The following is a 27,983-nucleotide window of genomic DNA, read 5'->3' as shown; positions in this document are numbered from 1 at the left end:
GTTATATATGGGCGGTGTTAGTGGATTGGGTATGACTTTGGCCGTTTACTATTTATTTATATGGGATTCACGTATGCCGCCATTACCCGAATTCAAGCATGGCACGCATCATATCGGATAAAGGTATGTTTTATGGGTTGCTGTCTGTGTGTGTGTGTGTGTGTGTGTGTGTGTGTGTGTGTGTGTGTGTGTGTGTGTGTATGCGTGACGATGTCTAACTGTCTGCCTGTCTGCCTCACTCAGCCATTGATCACATCTTATAAATGAATGCTATAGTATATACATATTGCTAAAGTATATATACTTATATATATATATATATCAGCATTGCCTAGATATTGTGTAAATAGGAAACGAAACTTTTAACATATATAAACTACCACCATAATAATTACTAAAAGGTTTTTCCTTATATGAAAGTCGTCTGTCTGTAATCATCAATTGTACACATAACACACAAAAAAAAAAAAAAAATTGTGTGCTTAATGATTATTTATACGCTAGTGCATTAACGCCTACCACCCACTCCACATTTTGCAGACATTCGCAAAACAAATGATCCAAACTATTGCACACCTATCATAATCACATGTATCTGCTTGGTAAACATGACTAGTTAGCAATTTCAATGCGAATTAATCGGCTTTTTTTTCCATCTGATTAAATCCCTGTCACAAAGCAATGAAAAGTACGTTTATCAAGTTATACACTTTAGAAACTGGAATAGTTTTAAACAGTAAATAAACGAGTGAAGTAAAGATTTTTCGTTCAATTTGAGAACATCATCTGCCCAATTTAAACGTGATTTATAGTTGAAAACACAAAATAAAAAAAAAAACAAAAAAAAAGAAAGAAAATAATAATAATAATAATAATAAAAATAATCAAATTAATAGATAAATACATAAGAGGAATAATTAAGTAGTTGTTAAAATATGGTTAATAATAATCAGCAAAAGGTCGTAACTATAATTCAGACCATAGCTAATGATAATGACGTTAACGTTACTGATGCTGCTAGCACTGAAACATGTCGTTCGCCTACGTTCAACACATCGTCATCGTCATCGTCGTCGCCGTCGCCAACCGGCGTAGCCGCATTCCGCTCGCAATTGGCTCGTCCTTTAGCTAATGAGGAAGTCTCATTTCCCGAACCAACATTTTCTGAGCGTTTCATGCGTTACCTGGTATTGATCATCTATCTCGGCGGCCTAAGTAGTTTGGGTTTTTTTCTATCAATTTATTATATCTTCTTTTGGGACTCACGAATGCCTCCAGTTTACAAACCGACCAAAAAACCACTGTTTCCCAAATCTTAAGCACGTCTTACACAATGACAAACTTCATAAGGTACGTTTTTCAAAGACTTTCTATTTTATTTATTTCTTCCTATTGTTATTATATTTTATATATACATGTATATGGAAATATATGCGATATCTATATAGGCAAGCACTTTATGCGTATTCTTACCTCTTCACACACAAATACACATATATGTGTATATTAAAATTCAATTTACTAATTAAGCCATACATGCATGCACATAGAGTAGAGCTTGGCAGTGTCGAGAACTCTCTGAATTCGTTCTTTCGACTTGCGTGCGTTACGATTCTTTATTCTTTAGCTTTGTTTTTCTTTCTCACATCCCTTGCAGGTATAGGTATAATATCAAACCTTATACATATACAACACTTTTATTTTCTTCAATCCAACGGGATACAAATAAAATTTTTTAAATTCATTAACCTTAGTATGGAGTAGCGCAGGCATATTTTCCGGCACGCATTACTTGTCTCACGCATTGTTACCCCAGATCAGTTGATCTAATCAATCATTTGAAGTCGTGCGTGCTATTGTAGAAATATGAGAAACTTTGAAGGTTACGAAAACAGTTTTAATGGATATGTAGATGGACTTGGTAGGGGTGAGAAATCACGGCAAACGGAAATTTTTGTTTCACTTCTGGCGATATCATTTTACGTAACTTTCGTTTACTTGGACTTAATCCTAGATGAAGGCTTAGCAAAGGGCAACAGGAAAAAGAAAAGAACCTTAAAATAATTAACCCGAGAGAAACTTGCAGTTTGTTAAACGCTCTCGTTTACTCCCAAAATCAATTCAATTGTCCAAAATAATGTGAGTTCTTTTAACCAAAAAACCATAACTACGGCATCCATCATTACAATGCTAATTAATTGTATGCGGTTTCCTTCACCGCTGAATACAATTTTTTTTCAAGGTTTTCCCTTTTATACCTTCTAATACTTCTGATACAAGGGTATATTAAGTGTGCGCGGTCATATGCAACACCCACTAGGCATTGAAATGCACTCATTTTTACATATAAGCTTGTCTGTCCGTCTATCCATCTTATTTAATTTAGTTTATTAATTATAAATAAAAATTATTAACGGTCAGAATGTGCCAATAGGACTATAAAGGCGCTTGCGGCACAATTACGAACGTCAATAATATATCGATATGGATAATAACTATGTTGTACAGTATTCGATTGAGACAAAGATACAGATGCAATTTTAGATAATAGACGGGTTTAATGCCTCTCAGGCTTACAATGGTTTCAATACGAAGTGGTAACGAGTTCCACAACTCGGTTATATTGAGTACTTATGGTCAGGTAGGATTAGATTCAATGTGCGTTAGCAAGCAATAGTTTTTAATATAAATATCTTGGTGTTCGAGTATAGATAAGCTTGTGAAAGGAGATTAGATTTCTACTGTTAAAGTATGTTTGAAGATCCGAATCTAAAATCGTAAACGAAAACTGCGATATTCTTTAACGCGATTTCATTTACGTTTATTAAAAACATATCTAGCACACTCACTGACGAGGTCCTCCAACTTATTGCTGCAGACACGATCAAAGCTATCATACACTTCCGCACCATAAAATATGAGAGGCACGATAGGGCATCAAGTGATCAATCTTAATTTTGTGATGGTAAGAACGTAAAATAGAGAAAGCCACAGCTTCGAATTACCATTAAATTGACATGATCCGCAGCACCATAGCGACAGTTGAGTCTGAACCCAAGAGGGGAGTTTGCCCTAACGAACACTATATCTGCACCACGGACCACTTGACGGATGCCAAGGAAATCATAGCCGACAAGCGAAAAAAAAATGACTTAAGTTTTACTAGAATTCATTTTCAAGTTATTGCAATCCGACCATAGTCGGATTATAGTCTTGCTTTCTTTTATTCAATCTAAAGGTCCCAATTTTTGAGATATTATGGTGACATTTTGTACGCTAACATGTTTTGATCCAAGGACGATCGCTATTGAAAATGGTTCGCATCGGTCCCCTTTTTCGACCAATTCCCATATTATACTTTATTTTGAAAAGTGTTTGTAGGAATAACTGTATTAAGCGAAATTATGTAGGGTACATAATGGTGGTTTACGTCTTTTACTTATCTGCATTTCATGTCAGAGCGAAATCTGTTCAATCATGTATTTTTTTCAAAATTATGTAAAAATTTTTATATAAACATTTCTAATAAACGATATTAACGAACATCAAGGTGTATGTTAGGGTGACGCAAGCTTAGCAAATTTATTATATTTTTGTTTGTACTTTTTTTTATTTTTTTCTTGGTTGTGTTCTTTTTGTTTTCCCACTCATTTTCAAATGTTTTGTCATGCTTTACATGCTTTATTTTACCAAACAAAAGAAACCTTTCAAAATTAGCTAATCAATAACAATTATTTAGCGGATTGAGCAAAAATCAATATAAGGTTACATTGAAATTCCACGCCGATTAAGCCGACACGTTTCATATAGAAGGATATGTATGTAAGATAGCTTCTGCTTTAAGATTGTCTGATTTGATTGAACTATTTGCACTCTAATGAGAATATAATGTTCGTATGTATGTGGGCACGTGTTTGGCTTTTTAGACATCCTCGTAACATGATACTGTTCTATAGCCAGTAGCATACATCATGGCATTTGCTAAACCAACTCCTCTGAACGAAAGGAAAAGGGACAAATACAACAAACAACATTCGCATACGTAGCATAATGTTATTACATCACTTGTTGTTGTAAAGTTCGACATCCGACAACACCGACTTGAATCAGGCTCGCTTTATACTACATATGTCGATTCAGAATTGTCTCAAGTCTATCTGTCCATTTGCTCGTCTAATGTCCGCCCATGCACATCTCTGTCACAACTTTTTGATATAATTTGATCTATGGAATAATGAATTGGATCGAATCATTTGTCGCCCCTTCACAACCATCATTACTTCTTTTAAAGACTTTTTTCTCGAGGAATAACAAAAACCGGAACAGAATAGAATGTTTTCCAATTAAATTTATATGAAAAATGGGGAAGAAATCCTATTTTTGAACCCTATGCGATATAAGCATAGAAGTAGATGATCGCAAGTTGTAAATTATAATATCTTATAAAGGGAATAGATACAAAATAATGACGTGATATATAGATTCGGTGTAAGAAATGTGGATCACATTGATCTATTTATCGCATACGCCCCACTATAAGGATCTCATGAAAATTACACCTTCATATGTCGACAAGACTCAATTCTTCGTTCTTGGGCACGAAGAGGTTAAATATACTAAATGTGGATCAGGTCGTTTCATGTTTTTATATGACTATTTCAGATATATATACATATGTATATATGCATGTGATAGCCAATCATATCATGGTCAATTAGTCGTGTTCGTGTGTGTTTTCACCCATCGTCTGTTGTTTTATTGCTTGCCACTAAGGACGTCATTTTTTTTTTTTTTTTGTGAATCAAAAAAATAAAAAATGTTCATAAACTAAAATCAAAAACAAAAAAAATTAACCCTTCGAAAATCGTCAGCACACACAACTTATACAAGCTATTTTTCATTCAGATCTAAGACATCAATCGGTAAATTCATAATATCACTATTAAAACAAAAAAACTTTTAGGCAAAATTCGACTTAATTCGTTAACATATACTACTTCAAGAGTCCAACTTTCACTCGACGCGATTTGGCAAACCCTTCAAAATGCCCTTCGTCGAGCCCATCTCTCTTCGCGACGGCCATTTGTTTTTTTTAAGCTTCATTTTTCGGTCTTCCAAAACGATGTTGTGTCCGTCTTTTAGGTTTCCTGCAGCAAGTGCCGAGTTCGTGTGACCAGAGCGATCAACATCATCGGTGTTTGTAGGACCGCGGTATACCGCATCACCCATTAAAAACGTGCACGAACGTAAAGTAGGGAAGATCGACAGTTAGATACCCTACCACAGTTGTTGACTCGTTTTTATAATAATACACTAAAGATTACATTAATTATTTTCATGCAAAGGCATAGTTTTCATGAAGCCCGCCTGTTGAAGGGTGCCCAAATCATCATATGGTGTGATCTAAATTTAACAAACTTATTTTAAGTCCTAAAAATTTTATTTTTTTTTTCATTTTCCATAATAAGACATGCTTTTTTTTTAATATGTGTTGGGGTCTAAAAAATAGATCTATGCGACCCAAATTCCGTATCGTTAATCGCTCCTATAGAACAATTTCCAATAAAATATGAAAAATTAAATCTTTTTCGGAAGAACTCATTATTTATGAGCAAACTTCTACGGAGAGTGATCCGAGAGGTAGACCCGTGTGCTCTAGTGTGCTTTGGCCCATGTAATTTTGATGTCAAATTATTGTCATGAACAAATTTTCATCATAAAACGTTTATAATTAACCATTTTTGGCATATAAAGGTATCCATTTCCTGAGAATATTTTTATGCAGTGGTATGCACAAAATAGACTTACAAGATCCAAATTCAGTAAGGTTGATTTCTTTTTCAATTTACTATTATGAATTGATTTTCACCATGAAAATTATATGTTTTCACCGTACAAACGTGCACTTGTCGTAGGAAATGTTATATGAGAGAGCACCTAAAAAAATTGTTCCAGCCGAACTGAATTTTGCATATCGATATACAGTATCGGAGAAGATGTTTTGTCGAAATATTTTAAAAATTGGAGTTTTTTCGCATATAACAACTTTTCAAAATAACGCATCGAAAAAGTGAACCGTTATGAACCATTTTCAATAGTATTCATCCGTGGATCAAAACACGCCCATCTGTTAAATTTCATCAAAATATCTTAAATATTGCTTCAATACAAAATTTACATATACAATCATCGGAGGGATAGACAGGCTGGTGGGCCTATGTTGAATCCTTCTGCGTGTTACATACATTCGCACAAACTTAATATGCCTTGCCCCATCAGTGGTTTAGGGTATAAAAATACCTTTTCACAGAGTACAGCTGTTAATCTTACTTTAGAAAATTTGTATTTGCATGAATTTCGACCCTGACACGTCCACTATTCATCCAAATATTTGTATTTATGTATGCCTGTGCTTCAGGTGATAGATATGCCAGATTCCTTTCAATGATTAACATAATTATTAGTATATTTGAAGTCTTTTATGTCGTTCGTCATTTACGTGTGCGTAAGTAAGTTGTACAGTCTTATTAGAATTGACCCTGAAAAATGTAATCCTTTTCATTTTCATGCTGAAAATCGATTTTATTATTCGTGTAATGAAAGCTCTACCAACTTAAGTTGATATTTATAAGATTTTATGCAAAATATATTTTATGCCTTTGCTCTATTAGATAGTGACGTCGCAAAGGGCACGTTCGATGGAAAGCACATGACAAATTGGCGTGACGGCCTTGACGGCAAATATTCACTGTTTTCACAAAATTTTTCAAAACATGTTGACGCAATTATTAGAAAATGTGGGTAATGTGGTGTCGCATTTCTGCTTGCAGGTCTTTAAGGCACAGCAAATAATCGTATGCTTCACACACACAGTATTTTCTGTTTAAATGGCAGTGTAATGTAAAGTGTACATAACTGTCTTTATCTGAACATATTTTGATCAAATTTGTAATATAGGACGGACAGTGGTAAAAATAAATTGCATCGGAAAATGAACGCTTACAACCAGTTCCCTATATCTTGAAAAAGTGATTAATTATATGAAAGAAAAAACAGTAAATCTTCAATTTTGATAGTTCTCGACAAAGACCATTAGTTTTGCATATCAGCTGAATATGGAAAATTATGAACCAGCTTCCATGTAAGCGTTTTTACAAAAAAGTAAACCCTTATGCGGTCACGAGAATTAATTTCTAATAATTTAGGATGTGATATAAATTAATTGTGATAAGTTTTTCAACCACACACCAAAGCCAGTTTTTCAGAATCTACTGCTTATCAGAATTCATATAAATTTTAGTAGGCGAATAGATTTTTGTGTAAGATATTTAACAGTTAACCTGTTTAACCTTTATTAACGTTAATATTACCATATATGCATATGTCGGTGAATGTATTTTGTAAACTGTCTATTGACACAGCGTTAGTAGACAAACTAATACTGTCGCAACAATCGCTCTTGTCGATATGCGTTTTACACCCTACACCATTTGTGGTGCAAGAGTGCATTACGTTTCTACGGATGATATATGCAAATTGAGAAGAACTTCAGATAAATCACTTTCTGCATCGATCTAAGCTTGTCTATCCGTCTATCCGTAAGCCACAATGTATGAATTGCTTTGGCTCAACGACGAACTCTATTGAAAATAGTTCAAAACGAACTACTTTTTCGTCCACTTCCCAAATAACACTTCACTTTGAAAAGTCATTACATGAGTAACTGTATTAAGTGAGCTGTGTTCTACTATAGTGTTTTTGCGTAGTAAATCACATATATTTGGCGTTTATTGTACCGTATGTTTGCTGAATTGTTTATTTCAATCGGAATTTACAAAATATTTAAATGACTTTTTCTACTTTACTACTTTATTGTTTAATTTAGGTTTAATAAGTCTTACATAACATGTGTGTGTAAATTTCTATTAGTTCAATCTTCAAAGTGTATGCTGTTAACAGTTACAAAGCTTTTCATCCTGATAATGTTGTTTTTTTATTTTTTTTCTTGTGCAAGTATTATCCGCACATTAAATGAAAGTTTCTTTCACGAACTGCAAACAGATATTCGATAATATTGTGAAATGGTAAAGTCATGGTAAATACGTTAACAGTTTGAAACAATAGCTTTTGTTTGTGTAATTTGATGCACATGTATATTATAGCCTGGATTTTACATAGGTTGGTTATGATTTCCCATTTGTACATGTATAATATTTACTAGAAATTTTCAATACTATTTCAAGTACGCTGGTAATATTCGTATTAGATATACCTTACAAAAAAAATGACAGATCAGAAGAGCTATCTATAGCTATCTATCTATCTATCTATCTATCTATCTATTTATCTATCTATCGCTCTATGCATCATTGATTCTTCACTATATTATTTTAGTAGGCGCGACCTTTCTCTGCTAAAGCGTTTTTGAAAGTAACATAACCTCATAAAATGATTGACGAGAAATTACCAGAGAATTGCCATTTATATGATCTAAGACTACTTTTAAGGTAAAGCGATCTAGTTTCCGTTCCGTTGCTTATAAATTATTTTGGTCTATTTTTTTTTTTTTTTTGTGATCAAAACTGTATTTATTTTTTCTTATATGGAGAACGGTCAAAAAAGTGAACCGAACCGAACGATTTTCGTTTGTCCTTGAATCAAGGCTCGTCATTGCGCTAAATATCAATGAAAAGTCTTAAATATTGCGACACGTAGGTCAGTAGACGGACGGACAGACAGTCTTGAATCGATTGAGAAACTGATAAATAATTCGATAATAAATCTTGATTGTCCCGAGTGTTACATACATCCATACAAAGTGAATATTCTCTGTACTAGAAGTGGTGTAAGATATAAATATTTAAAATGCTATATGAATAATAATATATTTATTTATTTGGTGTGTGCCTCTTTAATTAGCATACACGTAAATTTACACACATGTTCGCATTTAAGTATTTGTAAAGGCATTTAGAATAATTATTTAATAAAAAGTTGAGTATTTAGGATGCGGAAAAATGCATAAATTTCATGAATATTTATCATATGTATATACAATAGTTATCATATTATGAAAAGATGACAAAGATGAAGACTTCGCTGCTGAGAAATGTTTGTGTGAAATTTTTTTTATTTTTTTTTTTTTATCTCTATCGCTGTACAAACTTTTAAGTGGCTTCACAGAGAAAACTTTTCCATAATGTACGAGTATGAGAACAACTTTTTGCACAGCTAATGTTTATGATTATATGCCATCAATGCATATACTTTTACATTTCAGTTTTCGTTAATTTGCTTGTAAAAATTCTGACATCGCAATTATTCTAATAATATTATCGTGCATTCTAATTAACCTTATATAACTGTTCGCGTTTGTAATATTCTTGCGCTTACCTATATAATCACTAACGTTAAAGCATTGATTCATTTATGAAGAACAGTTTCTTGCATTAGGCTATGATGATGTTTCATTTACCTCCGCATATTAGTCTTTTACAGTTTTAAGCCAGATTTAGTTATATCCTAGTCCCTGGCAAAGATAAAATAAAACGAATTTAATTAAAACTCATAGAGACATGGACCTCATTACTCGATGATTAAGTCGTAACGGACAAGAAGTAATTTTCATTAGTTGATTAAATGGATTCACTAAAGTCAAATCTAGATCAGGATCCCATCATTTTGGAACAATCAAAAGATGTGAAAAGCAGATTTTGCTTGTACCGATTTTTAAAACCTTCAGAAGACTTTATCAAATTTTGTTAATTCTGCGGCACTTGAAAATGGTGAAGTCTTTCGAAAATGGAACACGTCTTTATTTCCTCAGGTATTCTTGAAGACATTCAATTAAAGTGCTCTTTAATTACTTTAATATCTTAACAAACTTCTTCCTCGAGTATATCTTATATCTTTTAACTGTGTCTTCCCTCTCTACTTTCTTATATCAATAATTTTCGATTAAAAACTGATTTCGGTGCGAGAGCAGTGAAATAAAAATTCACTTTACTTTGTTGGGCAAAGCAAAATGTAACTAAGCCTTGTTAAGCATTTCGATGACCTAACAACCATGTGGAACATGATTGTTAAGTACATTTTCATTGTCTTGTCCCCTTGCTGTCAGAAACTTATTGACTTAATTGAATCTCTCCATAAAGCATGCATAATTTGCCCTTATAGGGCATAGGAAACGTGGACTTGTTTTTACGGCTGCCTATTAGGTCCAGGCTAAGCTCACCTTATTTTTTTCCTCGTTCGTTCCTCAGCAATTCAATTTATTAAAATCTTAATGTTTCGATATCTGAATCGAGTAATAAAATTAAAGCATTGCTCTACTGGAATATATAAAATTTCATATATATATATATATATAAATGATTGCCGAACTTTTACTTGTATGCGTCCATCTAGGTTACTATGTTTCAGCTTATATGCACATAGCTTTATGTTCATTGGCTGTGAACATGTACATATGTTATCTATGTCGATGCGTGTACATGTTTTTTTCGTTTCTCTATCTTGTTTATTTCTACTTAAATAGCATCGTAGTTAAGTTGCTTTAAATAATTAAATTAATGAAATGAATAATGTATGCCAACTAAAATACTGAAAAATATCTGAACTCTTCAGGCAATACATTCGTTATAACGCATTATAAGGCCGTCAACGGATTAAATACATAATGCACATGTTCCTTTTTCTTTTTTTTTTTAAACTTATTCGCAATGTCCTACATTTCTCATAGTGCCTGATTGCAAGAATTTCAAAAACTTATTATGCGCATATACAAATAGAATATCTTTTATACCCTACACCACTTGTAGGATAAGGATATATAGTAAGAAGTTTATACTGGTATAGGCAATATCCAAAAGGATTTACGATGGATATATCTTTCCTTTATCACGCTTGTCTGTCCGCCTGTTCGACTAGTATTCATTTTATAGGTTTTCGCAATTTTCGACATACTTTGATGAAATTTAGTACACTAACATGTTTTATCCCAAGAACGAACGCTATTGAACACTTTTCCGATAACATCTTGTTTTGGAAAGTCGTCGCGATACGAATAAGTGTAGAGTAGTGTAGAGTATTTTAGAGTTCGCCGTGGCCCATTACAGTTTTTTTATTTGTTTCGATATAAAAATAGAAAAATTGCATAAAAATTACATTCGGCTTAAATCAAGTATGGTAGATCAAATAAACCTAACTGTAAATAAGGACAACCTTTTCACCGAAAAATCTGAAAGGAGACCAAACCTATTTGACTGAATGAAAATATGAGTTTTTTGCCTAGCAATGCAACATTAACTTAAAAACCATTCAACAAAGATAGTGTTAAGAGTGAGGCAGACATGGGCAACCCCGACCCGGATTTCACGTTCAGCCCATGACGTCGTTAAATCCGATCCGTTACGTTTGAAATTTTAAAAAATTCAATTTACTCACACATAGCAATGCTGCGAATATGTTGTATCTGGGTTCGAGTAACATGTGTTAAAGTGTTTCGTTTATTCATAGGGCGTTAAAGGAGGCGATTTAAAAAGACCGAAAGTTGATGCACAATTCCGCATATTGAATAACAGTTGAACCTTATTCTGACCTCCGCAATGGTATGAAAATTAAAATTGGCCCGTTAATGAAAAAAGTTGCCCGCCCTTGTTGTAAGGTTATTATTATTATTATTAATTTCGGTTTTTATTAAAAACTCTACCGCACTTGAGATTCGAACCCACGACCATTGACTTGCTAGTCGAAATTCCTCGCCTTCGGCTTGTTGTAAGATTATCCCGCCATTCATGATAGTTTTCTGTTAATAGATAATTCTTAAAGATTGCGAACACGATTTTTATTGATCGTATATTTACCAACCAACAGTGTATTCGCTTGCCCCCTTCTACACGTTTAGGTTATTCATTATTTCCCACTCCACAATTTCTTAAATTATTTTACACCTATATGCAAGCTATAGTCTGCCATATAGATAGGGCGTTAACATATAATAAAATCTCACCCTCTCATAATATTTCGAACTCGTTGTTATATAATATAAAATATTTCGCATAAATCTATACGTTAACCCATTGATAGGAAATTTGAGCACACCATAGGAGGAAAATGTGAAAAGGAATTAAAACATTTCGATGAATAGAATTTATGGGCAAACTTGCTGAGCACAATTTGAATTCTAACCAAAAAATGATTTGTATGCACAACCTCTGTGCATGTAATTTACGACATATTGTATGATATATGATATATAGTGCTTTGCCTTCAAAATTGAAACAAAAAAAAAAAAAAAAAAAAATTCAAGTTATTACCTTCGATATATTTAACTAAGAAAAAAAAAAAAATTCTTTTTTAGTTACGTGTGTGTCATCTTTCCTTCCTTCCTTCCTCGTTTCCTTCCTCCCTTACTTCCTTCCTACCATCCAATATCTCGTTTCTTCTTCGTATTTTTGCAAGTATGAAATAATACGATATACAATTATTAGCTTGCTTCCCTTTCCTTCTCTATATTTACATACACATATACACACATATATGTATTGTGTGCAAGTAGTGATTTCGGTGCTTTACAATGTTTGATTAAAATTGCATATTGACCTTATAACCTAGTTAAAGTTTCTTAACCCGCGCTAACTTAAACACACACACACACACACACACAAACACAGAGGTGCATTTAGCCTTATTTGTAAGTGTGTCGTAAGTATGTATTTGTAAATTGGTTGTGTGTTCATATAATGGAAAAGCGAATGCATATGGAACATACATGCATATATATATATATATATATATATATATAGAAAAGCAACCAGATGTAATGAAATAAAAAAAAAAAAGGAAAGCGAACAAGAGAAAAATACAAATGTGCCGAGAGAAGAGAATATAATCATAATAAAATTTAAATTTTGTTGAAAAGCCAGAGCTGCCAGATTACAGAAAAAAGAAGAAAAAAAACAAAGACATTTCGTAAACATACCACAAACAATTTCTAATTAATTTACAAAATGTAATTAAGAAGAAAAAAATATTCATGAAAAGACTTCTATCCATGTACGTACATATAATGATTTTTCTTTTATTAAACACTTGTATGAAACAACAGAACTACCTTTAAATGATAAATAAATAAATAAAAGAAAAATAGTGATAAATGAAAATCTTGAAAATGTGAGAAAATCCTTTCACTTTGTGGAAATCTTATTAAAAAAAAAATATATATATATTTTTACGCTTAACTCAATCGTTCCGCTATCATATCATAGCTGTGCTTATTTAAAATGTTTCATTTTTGTGTGTAAACCCACACATTGCCCCACAAATCACAAATGTACTAAACTCAAAGTTGTTATATCTCTCGTTTTCTATACTCTCAATAATATCCTTTTGCCTGTAACCACGCCATCCTGCGAGCAAAACATTTGGCGAGAAATACGCGCATTAAATTTTGTAAAATATGTTCTATTGTCTTCTATATATCCATCCATTAAAGCTTGCATCAAAAGTTTCCATTCAAGCCCAATGCAATTTATATTTGTTTTTTCCATATATGGCTTACTATTATGTACATATGTAGTAAGGAAAAAAGCATATACAGCAAGTTATAGTTATATAGAATTTTTCAGTACACATATGTGCATATATACATATATATATATATATATATATATATATACATATATATTATTGACAAATAAATAAATAAATAAATGTATATATATGTATAAATATATATGTAAAATTATATACCTAAAGTTAGGTGTCTTTTTATGCGAGATATATAAAATTTGTGACTGCATTTGTAACACATGGCCGATGCATTCTGTGCATATGTCTTCCTATTTGCCTGTGGGTCGTCTGTTGCGAAAAGTGATTAAGGTAAAAAGCTAACTGTATCTGAAATATACAAGCATAGAGGCAATTGAAGGTGATTGGACCTGTAAGGAAGTAAAGAAAGTGACAGAGTATTAGACAATCTTAAAATTGCACGAAGTGTACATTTTTTTAAAAAGTTAGAGCGTGATGTTTAATTGCTATTATTATTATTTATTCAGACCAAAGAGATAAATTCCAGGACTAAAAGTTTTTAGTTTCTGCGCCCTACACCATTTGTGGTGCAATAGTATATTATGGTATATTGCAATAAACCCATCTTGTCTGTCCATCTTGTCTTTCCGTCTTGTTCTCCTATGTTGTTCAACCTACACTTCCCGTACAACATCTTATTTTGAAAACTCATTCGATAAATAATTATAGGGCAGTTTAGGGTGCTTGCCGATGGGATATGGCTGAAAATAGCCCTCCTAGTTTGGTTCTTTTTAAAGGGTAGACTAAATAATTAATTTGGTCTCTAATCAAATTGAATACCGCATTGATAGTAAGTCTTCTAGGCACTTTACACTATATAGTATAAGATTAGGCGCTCCAACAATGGATCTTCGCCATATTGAAGAGTTTTTGATTTTTCATAAGGACTACACTTAATCGTATGATCTTGTCCACAGTTGCAAAGAGGACAAGTGGATTTCTTATACGTGCATAGGTGTATTGCAAGAGCATGCCCAAGACGAATTGATGTTGCGAATAAATGCGAATTAATATTGAAAATGTTAAAGGAATGAAAGTCTGACTGGCAAAAAAAAAATTAATCAGAAATTTTCAATTCAGTTACCTTAGATTAATAGAATACGTTTCAATTTCAGACAATGATTTCAGAAGGTGATGTTTTGAATAAAATTCTCTTTCGGTCGCACCATCACATCACAAATACGTGGAACAGGTGTTGACATTAAAATGTGTTATTTCCGCAGTCGCAATCGGTTAGAAAAGCAATTTCAATGCATTTGAATCCATGGATTGATTGCATCTTAGCGTCTTTGCGTCTTTGCTAAATTGTCAGATGCGTTTTTCTTTCCAGAAATCCGGCTAACATATTGAGTAACAGAACGCTTCAGGCTACGGAATCGCAACTTGTTCTTGATAAGCGGGTAGCATATGCAAAGGCATAAAAAAGGAATCGCCGAACGCGAAAAAACTCATACCTGCCCACTGTGCTTCGCACCTCACAAAGACAAAGCACATAATTTCCAAATTGTTTAAAAATTAATTCTCGCATAAATAGACCTTACTGTGCCCTGCGTGTATGTGCCAAATGTGAAATGTTTTTATGGTAGCAATTTTTACTTAATTGATCTCTTATGAAAAGTAAATTTTGTTTACATTAGTTAAGGCCTCCATGGAGACTCATTTTATCTATACATATGCACATATGTATTGCATATATGTATACACAGTCTTCGATGCACATTTATGTAGGTAAATATATATATATATATAATTGGAATTAGGGAATGCTTGCCAAATAATCACAAGCATGCGTGTATGAGCAGAGCAACGTGAAAAGTGAAAAGGTCAACAAAAACAAAAAAAAAGAGAAAAAGTTATTTCGATCTATGACACAGTTATCTAACCCCAAAAGCATGTAAATATAAGTGGAAAGATTTGATTGTAGCAACATCTTGAAAAAGAGAAAAACAATTTCGCATGCACATATATATGCATGTACGTATAAATTCGATGTAAACATTTGAGCTTATAAGGTCTTCTAGGCATATATATGTGTATACGTAATAAATCAGTGAAATATTTACGACCTGCATTTCGAACTAACTTGCATTCAATGCATATGATATAAAATCAATCACGCAAAACAACGAAACATGATTAATTGATGTGATTATGTTAGTTAATACTAAATGTAGAGTTTATCCTCACGAAGCTGTAGCAGAGGGACCCTTAAGCAATTATAATTCATAATTTTCGGTACAGTTTGTTTGCCATCTTTCCGGCAAATTCCCTATTTACATTTCATCAAAATCGAGGCCTCTCTCTCTCTCTCTCTCTTCCCCTCTCTATTTTCTCATATCAATGACTTGGGACAGTTTACGTTATCATAAAAAATCGGTTTTTTTCATCTCCAGTGGTGCAACTCTGCTATGAAGTGCATCAATCTCTACACAATCTGGATAGAAATTAAATGCGAATTGATCCACGATTATTGTTGCTCTTGCCTCAGATAATTGACGCGGTATCCATATTTCTTGCCCATATACCTTTTCAATTTCGCTTAGGTGTATAATTGTGTATAATAGCTGACCACGTGTGAGCCTGAGGCTTCTCGATAATTCTGCTGTCCTTAATTTTCGATCGAATTCCACTCAAGGGTATATATATTATCGTCCACTCCGAAACTTGAGCAGCAAATCTTCTGAACTAATAAGTTGATGCTTGTTCACCTACTTCAACTTCTTCGTCGCCTTGTTATTGACGTTGCATGAAAACGAAACATAGTATGAAGATGAAGAAGCATGCAATGACGGGTTATGATCCCCAGAAGGTGCGAACGCAGCCTTTTTATTGCAGAATTGCAAAAAAAATTTCCTATACAGACTGCTTTAATGAAAACTGTAAACACATATGTGTTTCCCCTTCAAGAATCGAACGAATCGAGGAGAACTGGAGGAAAAATTAATTCGTTGCAAACAGTTAATCACTTACGGATGCCCCTAATTTTTGCATAAGCAGTTTTTTAATGATTTTTAATGCTTCGGTATGGGGCCAATTTAATTCGTTTCAACGTCTTTTATATGGATCCCGTAAATAATGCAGCCACCAATACACACATAATGTATGGAAAATTTCATGAGTGAATTATACGCACATTAATCAACATGACCTGAGACATTCAAATATTAATACATATATGCATAAAGTTCTCGTGGCTTTTGGTTATAGTATTTAAGGAAGTGCATAAATTAGCCAGCAGATGAGATGACCCTATCGAGAATAGATAATAGATGAAGAAAAATGGCTTGTTTATCACCACATTGCGGCATTTGTGACCATTGTGACGTTAGAGGGAACAAGAAACGTTCACTTGCCATAGCTTCTGTAACTTTGTAGTAAATATCGTATTCCGAAGCGATAGTCACCACGAAACTTTTCAATATCGTTTTTGTCAGAATATAACTTGCGACGTCCCGGTGATGTTATTCAGAATAGGGCTCTCAACGAGTTAACTGTGTAAACGATAGGCTCGTATACTTGTCAAACACAGAGTATATGGAATATGCAATGAGATTGTAATGAAAGGATTTTGACAAAACGACAGAGATCACTTTTCTTGGTTACCTTGTTATGGCAAATACACATTCATAATGTTAAAATTTAATGCGGAAATTGCGACAAGGATGGAAGGACATACCATGATATATGTATTTTTCATTAAGAATTAACTGGTTAATGAACACTCAGGTACGCAGGTCTGCCTTCCTTTTCTTTACTGTGGCGATAAAAAAAGGAAATTGGATAAGGAAGATACCTTGAGCATCAAAAAAAAAAAATTTTACACTTGCGTGTACTCTTCTCCTAACTCTAATTACCTTGTTTGTGGGCTCTCCAGCGGATGTCATCGATACAAAAAAATTTGCGAAATTTTTCTTCATCAGGAATTTGAATTCAAGTCAGGCCGCAAGAGATGGTGGTTGCAAAATTCACTTTCTATGATCGCCAACGGCTCGTCTCTAATACTATTCCGTTTGCTTGCATCTTTTCTCGAAGTACTTGCTATCAATTGGTCGCTCGGACACTCGGTCGTTCGGTCCATTTCTCTGAAAACCGATATTTCATCGTATCGAAGAGAAGAAGAAAATAAAAAAAATTGTAGAAAGCTGATCTTATATATCGTTGCTGGTATTGTTGCTGTTATTGTTGCTGTTGTTATAATTCTTCTCCAGTTAAATTAACCCCTTCAATGTATGAATAAATGGATGTGTGCATCCTCTACGCGATTAAACTGAAGTTAAAGTAAAACTTAATGCATACATACACATACACGGATGAATTTATGCGTAAACAAAGCAAAAACAAAAGGAACTAAACCAAGAAAAATGGGAATTTCCGGATATGTAACATAGTATGTCGCGTATGTGGCGACGGTATACATGTATTAGGGAGCAAACATAGTTGAATATGAATGAGTTGTTGCTTGTGCTTATTTTCTTGCCTCGAGCAAATAACGAAAAGGCATATAAACCTATATATTGTATTATATATATATTAAATAAAATATACATACACATACACAAACGCATACACTTGTAAATGTTCGTTAAATGAAACGAGAGCGAAAAACGATTGACTTCCTTCGCTTTCGTATGTTTAACAAGAAGCTTCTCACACATGTATATGTATATATGAGATTGTGGTATATATGTTGTGCTCAATTTCCACTCTGATTCACTCACCATTGGATTCTTGACTATGAATTCATTACAAATGCAGTTGTACGGCTAGACGGTTCGGTTGCTGCTTCGAACGTTTGTTGGGTCGTAAAGCGAAACGGAACGAAAGTATTTGCGAATGGATCAAAATATTGGTTCTTTTATTTATTTATTGGTTTTTTTGATTTCCTTTTAATTAAAAATAATCTTCTCTTGCACATTATCTGAGCTGAAAGTAATAAAAAAAAAAAAAAAAAAAAACCAAAAAAAACCAAAAAAAAAAAAAAAAAATTTATAAATGAAAAAAGTTGTAAACAAAACTATAAAATATATTTTCTTACAAAACAGACAGTAAAACGAAAAAATTAATAAAATTATTAGAAAAACAAAATAATAAATAAATAAATAAAAAAAAAAAAAAAATACAAATCAATCTAAAATTCAACGACAATAAATCGAAAATAATATTGAAATCGTAATGAATTGCATTTAAAATCCAAGGAATTTATTAATAACATATCAATAGACATCTGCACAACAAATATCATCACATAACGATTATTTTAGTGAAACGAAGTAAAGGAAAAGAAAAACAAAAACAAGAATAACGCTCATAGGTATAAAGTAATTTAAAGAGAACTACAAAAACATGAATTCGAAAGTTGGCTCATTGGAGGAAAAAGTGAAATTACCGCCGACCGAGACCATCAGCCGTTGCTATCAGCCGCAGGGTAACCGTAAGGTTATTCGCATTCTAACTGTAGCCGTCTATGTGTTGTGTGTTTCCCTGGCGGCAATAATGCTTTCCCTCTATTACATTTTCATATGGGATCCAACAATACGCCCATTTGTGACGAAAGGAAATAGCTGCGGTAAGCATTATAACGACAACATATCGAAAAATACTTCACTTCTGCAAAGTTGACAATCCAACAACGAGCAAAGATCAACTTTTCTTCTCCCTTTCATTTCAAACACACACGTACAGGGTCTTCATTCCAATCAACAACAAAACAAAAAAAAACAAAAAAAGAAATATAATAACAATAATATCTCTTTGGCCTGATCTATTATCACTATCACCCCGAATACTTGGACCTGATAGTGAAAGATGCGAGATATTAATTCTCTTTGCAAATTTTGCAAATTCTTGCATTTGTTTACAAGATAGATAGATAGGCTGACTAACTTTCAAATAAATCGTCGACATAAAATATACGATATGACCTAGAGGTGTGTTCGCAACATGGCTATAGAAAGCAGGCGCTGAACACACCCAAGAAATGCTTGAATGCTTGAAGGCTATAGGTTCTGACAAAACTTCACAATTGATTTTTGTCGCCTCATTTTGGTGCACATCTAACCAGATTATAATGGAAAATCTCCGCATAAACCATATTATAATTTGAATTCATTCAATTTCATTTCCTGTTACATTCTCTAATATTGAATATAAATGATCAAAGAAAAAAGAAAAAAAAAAAAAAAGAAGAAAAAACCTTGACTAAGCATTCGATTTCCTTCTCTCATGTCCGTCATGTTTCTGAGCTTTAGATGCGTTATATAGAAATTTGTATGTTACCTCGCTACAAATAGTATGGTTTATAGCAAATATGTTTATTGTAAATAAAGACAAGTATGTCATACACACACATACATACACGCACATTATATTCAGTAATCAGAAAACCTGATATATCTATGGAAAAGTCTTATCTGATAAAGTTAGGCTAAGTTACTTAAATAATTTAGAAAAGTATTTCCAAAAAGAGAAAAAGAATTATTTTTGTACTTTTTTGCGTAAATTCTTAAACTTATCCTAATTGAAGTATTTTTGCAGCATTATCTATTAAGTGTTGAATGTAAAGAATTCTTTGCTATTTATGTACCACACAACTGAAAACTGAATCTTATTTTTACCAAAAAAAAACCACATTTGACGAGAAACACTTTTTCGAGTATGATAATATGTTTACAACGTAGTGTCATCCTATACATTGCAAGCTTGACAACACACCCAGTTTACAAATATGAGAAACAGTAGTTGTGTTATTGTGGTTACAGTTATTCATCGCACCCACAATTGCACTCACTTACACGCTTCAAATGCAAAAAAATACTCTGACAAGCAAAATCAGCCCAGTTAAATATATTAGTAGGTATAATGACATTTCAAAATTTAGGTCAATGGGTTGTAGTATCGAATCGTATATTTTTATATATGCACACACATCTATGCATGCATGCATGCATGTATTTATATATTGTTCTCTTTCTTATTTAGTGTATTTGGAATGTTTTTCTTCATATCGAGTGCTTTTCCTTGCTGCTCTTTGCTTTTCCTCTCCTCTGCTGCAAATATCAATTATAGGTCAACAATTTTTTTTTTTTTTATTTTTATATATAGATATATTTACGTTTTCCTTTCTTTTCTCTTTTTTCTTTTTTTTTTTTGTTTTTTCTTGTTATTAATTTTTGAATTGAATATTTCTACATCGCTCTTTCTTGCTCTCTTCAAAATTTTGCCGAAAGGCGAATTTAGTTCATGTAGTCTAAATTAACCTCACAAGACTTTTATTGTTTCTATGCTAAGATAAATAGGTGTGACAATTAATAATAAGCATTCGGCAAGCATAACAAAGACAGTGTCCAATCATATTTCAAAAGTTATATGAGAAATGTTTCATTCAAATTTATATCAATCGCTAGGCAATCGTATTCTCAAATTCTTGTGCCCATTGCATTGGGATCATATTAGGTCAGAGATTGTCTCTCTATTTATTTTGTTCTCCCGCTCAAGGCTCAAGTGATTTCAGTAAGTGCAGACAACGAAAGAATAATATGCTTTTAAAGGGTATCGAACCGATTCGAATATTTACGATGACACGTTTTCGCATATAAAAATTATTTTACTAATTCACTGAGTCTTCAAGCAAAGCATGCGTCAAATTGATTATTTATTATCGATATCGATAAAGATGCATTTGTGCCGCCTTAACGAACCCCAAGTGTAGAATATTGCCCTCTAGATGCCTGCGTTTTAATTAGGCTGAATCAACTCATATTGATTCGTATTTGAAATTTTTGGGTCAAATTAACCTATTTTTTGCCAAACAACTCCATGGCGGAAAAGAAAAACATATATATATATATGATTGTATGTGCGTGTGTGTCTATATGTATATATATATATAGATACAATATGCATATATATATATATATACAAATAGATACAAATAGATATGGATATACATATCTAAGTAAATCGTGTACGTGCGTTTTGGGTGTGCGATGGTAATTGTGTGTGCGTGTCTTTGGATTCCTTTGGGTATATATGTATTGTATACGTGTGTGCTTTGTGTTGTATATGCGTATGCTATTATATTGTGTATGTTTATTTGTGTGTTTGTGGTTGTCTTAACGTATGCATTCTATTCACTGGAAAAATCTGCGCATCATCAAACATCATATCTAATACATACTTATACATATTTATATCTGTTTCCTTATTTTGCCTTCAAGGTTACCCGTTTTTGCAAAGACTTCAATAAACTACCTTTTCGTCTTTTCGGTAATACGGATGATTTAATTACTAAATTATAAACACGAAGGCTTTGCGCACATTTTCTAATTGATTGATATTAAGCAGAGAAAATGCCAGACTGTCTGCACGTGTGTCTTTATGTGTGTGTGTGCATGTATGTCTACAAAACAAAACCGTGATATAATAAAGAGTAAAACAATTATAGTCGGACAAGATCGGCCAGTTAAATACTCTACACCATTTCGCTTAATACGGTCCATAGGGATTGTCCACACTCCGACTATCCTCTTTTTCTTGGTGATTTTAAAGAAACGGGCTTTCTAAGCGCAGGTGTCTCTACAGCAACCTTATACAACTTTTGCTTCATTTTTGCGTTACAATATCAAAAAATGCGCCTTGCTGCCCTATAATAGAATACTTTTATACGACCGGACCCAAAACGTGAACGTCATCTAATTCAAATTTACGGAAATTAATTCTCTTATCAAATATCTCACTACTCTTCATCTATTTTCATTATAAAATAGTAAAAACTGAACTTTTTTCCCTTCTCTTTTTTTTTACGTAGAGTTAGGGTTTGACCTCCCGCTTATTATACCGATCTACAGTCGTTTTCTGTCCGTCTGTCTGTTAATTTTTTTCTTCCTTTCTCTCCATCGGGCGTCTGCCCGCCTACATGGCGCGATTTTTGGGAAATTTTGAAGAAATTTAATATATATTTGTACACTGATGTGCTTTGATCCAAGGACGGCCCTTATTGAGAACAGATGGAATTGGACAAATTTTGCGATTATTCCTCGCGTAAACTCTTATTTTGAACTTTGTATTTCACAATACAAATAGGTAAAAAATAAATAAGATCTTTATGGTCGGGCAAGACCGAGCCTTAGATACCCTATGTCACTTTGCTTTACACACTTGTTCACACATTTTGTTGATAATACACCAAACGTATATATTATTTTCATGCGAAGGCCGCATATTGGAGAATGCCCAAAGCATCACATGACGTCATCTGCTAATTAATTCTGCCAAGCTTCGAGCAATTCAGCTCACGTTCAAGGTTCACTCTCGTATAGCCAGCGTGCCTTTACGAAGGCATAAGTTACAATATTTTGTAGTTTTTATCAGGACAATTGTGTTAGATGAAATGGTGTAGGGTATTAAAAGTGGACCTTGCCTGACTTTACGTGTTTAGAATTCTTTCAGTTATTTATATGATCTTTGTATGAATTGGCAGTGCCATATGCGAGCTGAAAATGATATGTGAGTACATCGCCAATATCAAGGAAAAGTTAGACCCTCAAAGGTACCTTGAAATGAGAGTTGATAGGAAAGTTATGGAACGCAATCTACAATATTATCATCAGCGTTGGTCATCTTTTCACCCTCACCTTGTTTATCCACTATATATCCAGCTTTCAGTACACTAATGGGTCCTTAAGAAATCTTTTTCTCCAATCTGCAATTGTGGACAAACTTTGACAATAAGGCGCCTTCTTTGTGACAACCTCAACTTTTCTTTTATCAGGGCGACTTGCACGCGGAACAAGTACACACAATTCCTAAAATTCTTTTTCTAAAGTGGAGCTAATGCTCAATTCTTTTCTCTTTAATTCAAGAATTCGTCCGTGTGAGAAGCCGACTAAGTAAGCGTCGCGACTACCAAGTCTGTGTTCGTGGGTTCAAATATCAATGCGATAAAGTTTACTTTGGTCGTAGTCTAGCGAGCGCTAAACCGGTGAAGATATACCACACATATCCATTGGGCATCACTTCTCAATCTATTTCCCTTTCCTCACTTCTACACGAATAGTGGACATCCTCTGAATTGATTGATCACGTAACAAAAAACGAAAATAAAAATCGAAGGTTTTATTTCATTGGTCTGATAACAAAAAGTCCGCTTTATTTATTATATATGCTTTCGTAGAAATTCTGGGTGAAAAGCACAAATGGTTTAATTGATGCGATCTCGCTTATGCAATTTTACTAAGAAAATATTTTTAATCAAATTTCATACTCTAAATAAAGTTCGTAGATTGCATTTAACTAATTAATTAATTAATTACTTGGGCACGACTTGGAAAATCTATTATACACGCCGATGTCCCTAGCCCTCCAGTTTCAAAATTTTTATGAATCCCGCCAGCTTCTTTGGATCGGAGCACCATGACACACCACTTGGTGTCTTGGATTCTGCAGTTGGCTTCACATTTACATAGAATATGATGGGACGTTTCACTCGTCCCTTGACAGAATCGGCATGAATCGGTATCATACATACCGATATTTTTCAGACGGCACCTGAGGGAATTATGAATATTGCAGAAGCCGGCGAGTGAACGAAGATCGCTTCTTCTTATTTCCAGTAGTTTGTGTGCACTACCGGAGGAATTTATGAATCTCTCTGCCTGCCGCTGTCCCGCACATGGCTTCCAACGGCAATCCACTTGTTTCTGTGCCCATTGCGAAACCAGCCTATTAATGTGGTTTCATGGTACGCCACAAAACAGTTCAGGACCGACCATGGCCCCTTGGATTCCCCTGTTAGCTAGACAGACAACCTTTTCGTTGTCCTCAACACCCGCATAGCCACACACCCATATTAGGTGCACATCATTGTGCCCGCCTAGTTTATTTAGTGTTTGAATGCTTTCCAATACAAGCCTGAATGTTAAAATTCGCCCCCTTAGGAATTTTAAGGCGGCTTGGCTGTCGTAGTATATGCAGATCCGCTCTCTCCTGCATTGTCTTCTTAAGCATTCAGATACACATGCGGTGATTGCGTAGACTTCTGCTTGGAATATGGAGGGACTATCTCCCATTGGTATGGTGTTCTGGAAACTCGAGCCACAGACTCCAGCCACAGTTTTGGCATTTTCCAATTTTGAAGGGAAGAATTAAAGATGAAAGTGTTGAGGTGTAACTACCTTCAACAAGCTAAGACTGTTATACGCACATAGATCACTAAACTGATAGCGTCATTGGCACTGATCAAGATGTAGAGAATCATCATTATATTAATAATAATGCATTTTTTTTTTCAATGTAAAGTTGCATATGTCTATTGGAAATTTGAAGCAGTCTCACTGTTTCACTGAAAATGGACATTTGATATATTACTTTACTTTACTTACTATATTGTATACGCGAAACAGCTGCTACAACTTCATTTGCATATTTAATTTCGAAAAACAAAAGAAAAAATTGACTTGCGATGATCGCATCGAATGCTTAGAGATGTGAAATTCCATCTGAGAACGCTTGGAAATGCACTTTTGCCTTTTAAATACGTCCCCACCAGGTAAAGAAAATGTGAAGGTCGCCACCACAGACAATCTGCAATGAAAAATGTTTAGATCATTTAAGCATCCAAGCAGTCAATGCATCTGCGCCTATGCAAACTTTACTTTTCATCAATAATGGACAGAGATAGCAAGTGCGTCGTTATCGCCATTTCCATTCACAAACGATTGCTTGATTGTATGAACTAAGCAAGGGTATCTAGTATCGAAATAGACTATTCAAAAAGGCTTTACAATCTGTGGGGTAGGGAAGACCTAGCTCAATAAGGCAGAGATTATATTTACCAAGGGCAAAAATACAAATTCAGCTAAATTAAGATCTTCTCTTAAGAGTTTCTGTTACTTTATTAAGGAAGATATAACTGAATTGCTGCGGGTTGAGCCACATATGAATTGAAACAAAATCATGGCTTTAGAGAAAGTCATATTGTTTTGAAAGTCTTGAGTCTGTGCCCGAATGTGAGCAAGTTGAATTCAAATTCTTTCATATTCATTTCATGGCTGTCGTATGCACGGAATGGATTGGCCTGAATCCTATGCGAAGCGGGCAAATATTATCACCAAGAGGTGTTGATGCGCGAGATTTCAAAGAGTCGTAAAAGTGCATTATGTCGAAAGTATTAATTTCCTTCCCGTGCTAATTAACCCTACCCACCACCAAACCGTACCTATATTATTGTATTATATCCATGGGAAAAATCTGCTTTATTGCGTGCCCATACATGAACGCTACTAATCTTTTAAAGTAGAATATTTTGCAAAACAAAATAATTATAAGTCCATCCAAGTAAGGTAGGAAATGATTTGGCGCATAATTTACGATCCTTTGCATTAAAACGAATTTAACTTTTTTTTCTGTGTCGCTTTGTTTCTCTTTTCTTTTTTTTTCAGATAAAATTGTGATACCCGAAAAAATTGCTATTCGTTTAATTAATTCATCTGAAGTAACGGCCGATCAGTTCTATAAGCATATACTTGAACAGTATCGCATATTGAATCAATTACAATTGCAACGTCAACAATTTCTTCAAAATCAACATAAACAATTGCAACAATTGGCTGCCTCGGGCAATAATAAATTTCAAGAAATATTCGCAACAGCGACAATAATACAATCAAATCCTAATGATCGAATAAATAAGCCTGTTACCCCAACCAATGGTACATTCCTTTTAGATGCGGCCAGACAAACGACCCTCCTAGATTCTGAGCGCATACCCTTAGGGATAGCTGAAACTGAACCCGAAATTACGGAATTAAGACCGATTGAAACTCTTCCAATTTTGGATACGCTGCCTGCTTACGTTAAAAGAAAGTCGCATCGCAAACATATTCAGCATCATCGACGAAATCGCAATCATCAGAAAAGTGAAAAAGACGAGGCCGACGCATTGGACAAGAATTCAAAATATGCAGAGGCAGCTCTAAATCCACCCAGTTCAATAATTCAAGAACCAGTGTATACCTCGATACCTATACCCTTGATTCTAAATTCAAAGGAAGATAAACGGCCCCATCATAATCACAATCATGGCGGTCGCGGCCATAGTGAAAAACGTATTAGCAAATCTTTGGCAAAGAAACGGCCGACATTACCGACTGTCTCCGGTTACGATGCCCAATCATATATGAATCCATTTCTCAACGGTGAATTAATATTTGAAAAGTAAACATCACATTGCCATTAATTGAATACAGTCAATATACGCAAAAGGAACGAAGAAGAGTCAATGATTAATTGGAGTTTTTTAGTCAAAACTGCAGAAAAGCTGTGTATCCAATAAGGACAGGGATTCACACATACAAAAAACAATGTAAATGTGAACAATACAAGCCATAATGAAAATCGAAATTCGATCTATTATTACTACTACTACTACTACTACTACTACTACAGCAACACTGCAGCAAACCGTTCTATAATCCATATGATCAACACAGATTAATACATATATGTATATATATATATAGATATATATATATATGTATATATATATGTATATATATATATATGTGTGTACATACTAAATAACGTAACATACGTCTTGTAAAAGTGCATGTGTATGTGCAGATGTATGGATGCATACATGTGTGTGTGTATATATATGTATGTATGCGCGTATCTTTACGTATATGCAACATACATATATTTAATAATTTACATTAATATTTAGTGAAATTTAGCGAAAAGTATATACAAAATCCGCATAGAAAACAAATTTAGTAGAAAATTTATAATAAATTGAAAAAAAGAAAAAAAAAAAAGAATAAAAAGCAAAAAAAACAAGAAACATAAATCCATTTATCCATTTTACACTTAAACAAAAACGCATCAGTTGCTTCATGATCTTTCTCTCTTTCTCACAACACAACCTTTCGCCTCACTATAAAGTTATTAGTACACCGTTCTCACAGCGCTATTACTGTTATAGAAATATTGATAACAAGTTACAGTCACTCATACTCACTGCAAATCTTCCTTCCTGCTTAGCCTCGTATTAAATATCATCGAATAGCGTCCTAGCCTTTGACGCAATATTAATAATAATAATATTAATAATAATAATAATATTAATAATAATAATGATAACTAAAGAAATCAAAGATCATATGATAAGGTGCGGTATGCGTTTTTGAATTTTAAAAATGGCATTAAATTGAAAAATTGACAGCATATATGCGTATACTCATGCATATATATATTCAAGGATTAATATCATCCATCATGGAATAAAAAGCAAAAATTAATAACGAAAGAAAAAGAAATGAAGTAAAACGCGATAGACATCAGCTATTTCCTATATTATATAATAACGTCATTATTATATAAGAAAATTTTAAAAAAAT

At 33.6% G+C, this 27,983-nt stretch overlaps 1 protein-coding gene across 3 annotated transcripts; it reads left to right on the top strand.

The window, feature by feature from the left end:
* Positions 1–27,401, top strand: LOC119640997. 3 transcript variants are annotated; one of them, XM_038039519.1, is made up of 2 exons: positions 1–123; positions 26,028–27,401. In XM_038039519.1, the coding sequence occupies exons 1-2, from the start codon at positions 99–101 to the stop codon at positions 26,804–26,806; spliced, it is 804 nt and encodes a 267-aa protein (XP_037895447.1). In that variant the 5' UTR covers positions 1–98; the 3' UTR covers positions 26,807–27,401. The 3 variants fall into 3 exon arrangements, with proteins under 3 accessions (XP_037895447.1, XP_037895523.1, XP_037895375.1); XM_038039595.1 differs by lacking the exon at positions 1–123 and adding an exon at positions 7,111–7,141; XM_038039447.1 differs by lacking the exon at positions 1–123 and adding an exon at positions 18,735–19,156.
* Positions 27,402–27,983: the final 582 nt, after the last annotated feature.

The sequence above is a fragment of the Glossina fuscipes genome, unplaced genomic scaffold (genome assembly GCF_014805625.2).
Source record: "Glossina fuscipes isolate IAEA_lab_2018 unplaced genomic scaffold, Yale_Gfus_2 0, whole genome shotgun sequence".
In the NCBI taxonomy this organism is placed as follows: domain Eukaryota; kingdom Metazoa; phylum Arthropoda; class Insecta; order Diptera; family Glossinidae; genus Glossina; species Glossina fuscipes.
The sequence above is the reverse complement of the archived record's forward strand: the minus strand, read 5'-3'. Positions and strand labels throughout refer to the sequence as shown.

What these genes read in the sequence shown, in the direction of transcription:
- LOC119640997 (XM_038039447.1), top strand. Translation starts at nt 18,934, where the DNA reads ATGAATTCGAAAGTTGGCTCATTGGAGGAAAAAGTGAAATTACCGCCG. An exon ending in GACGAAAGGAAATAGCTGCG is followed by an intron (nt 19,157 to 26,027) that starts GTAAGCATTATA and finishes TTTTTTTTTCAG; the next exon opens with ATAAAATTGTGATACCCGAA.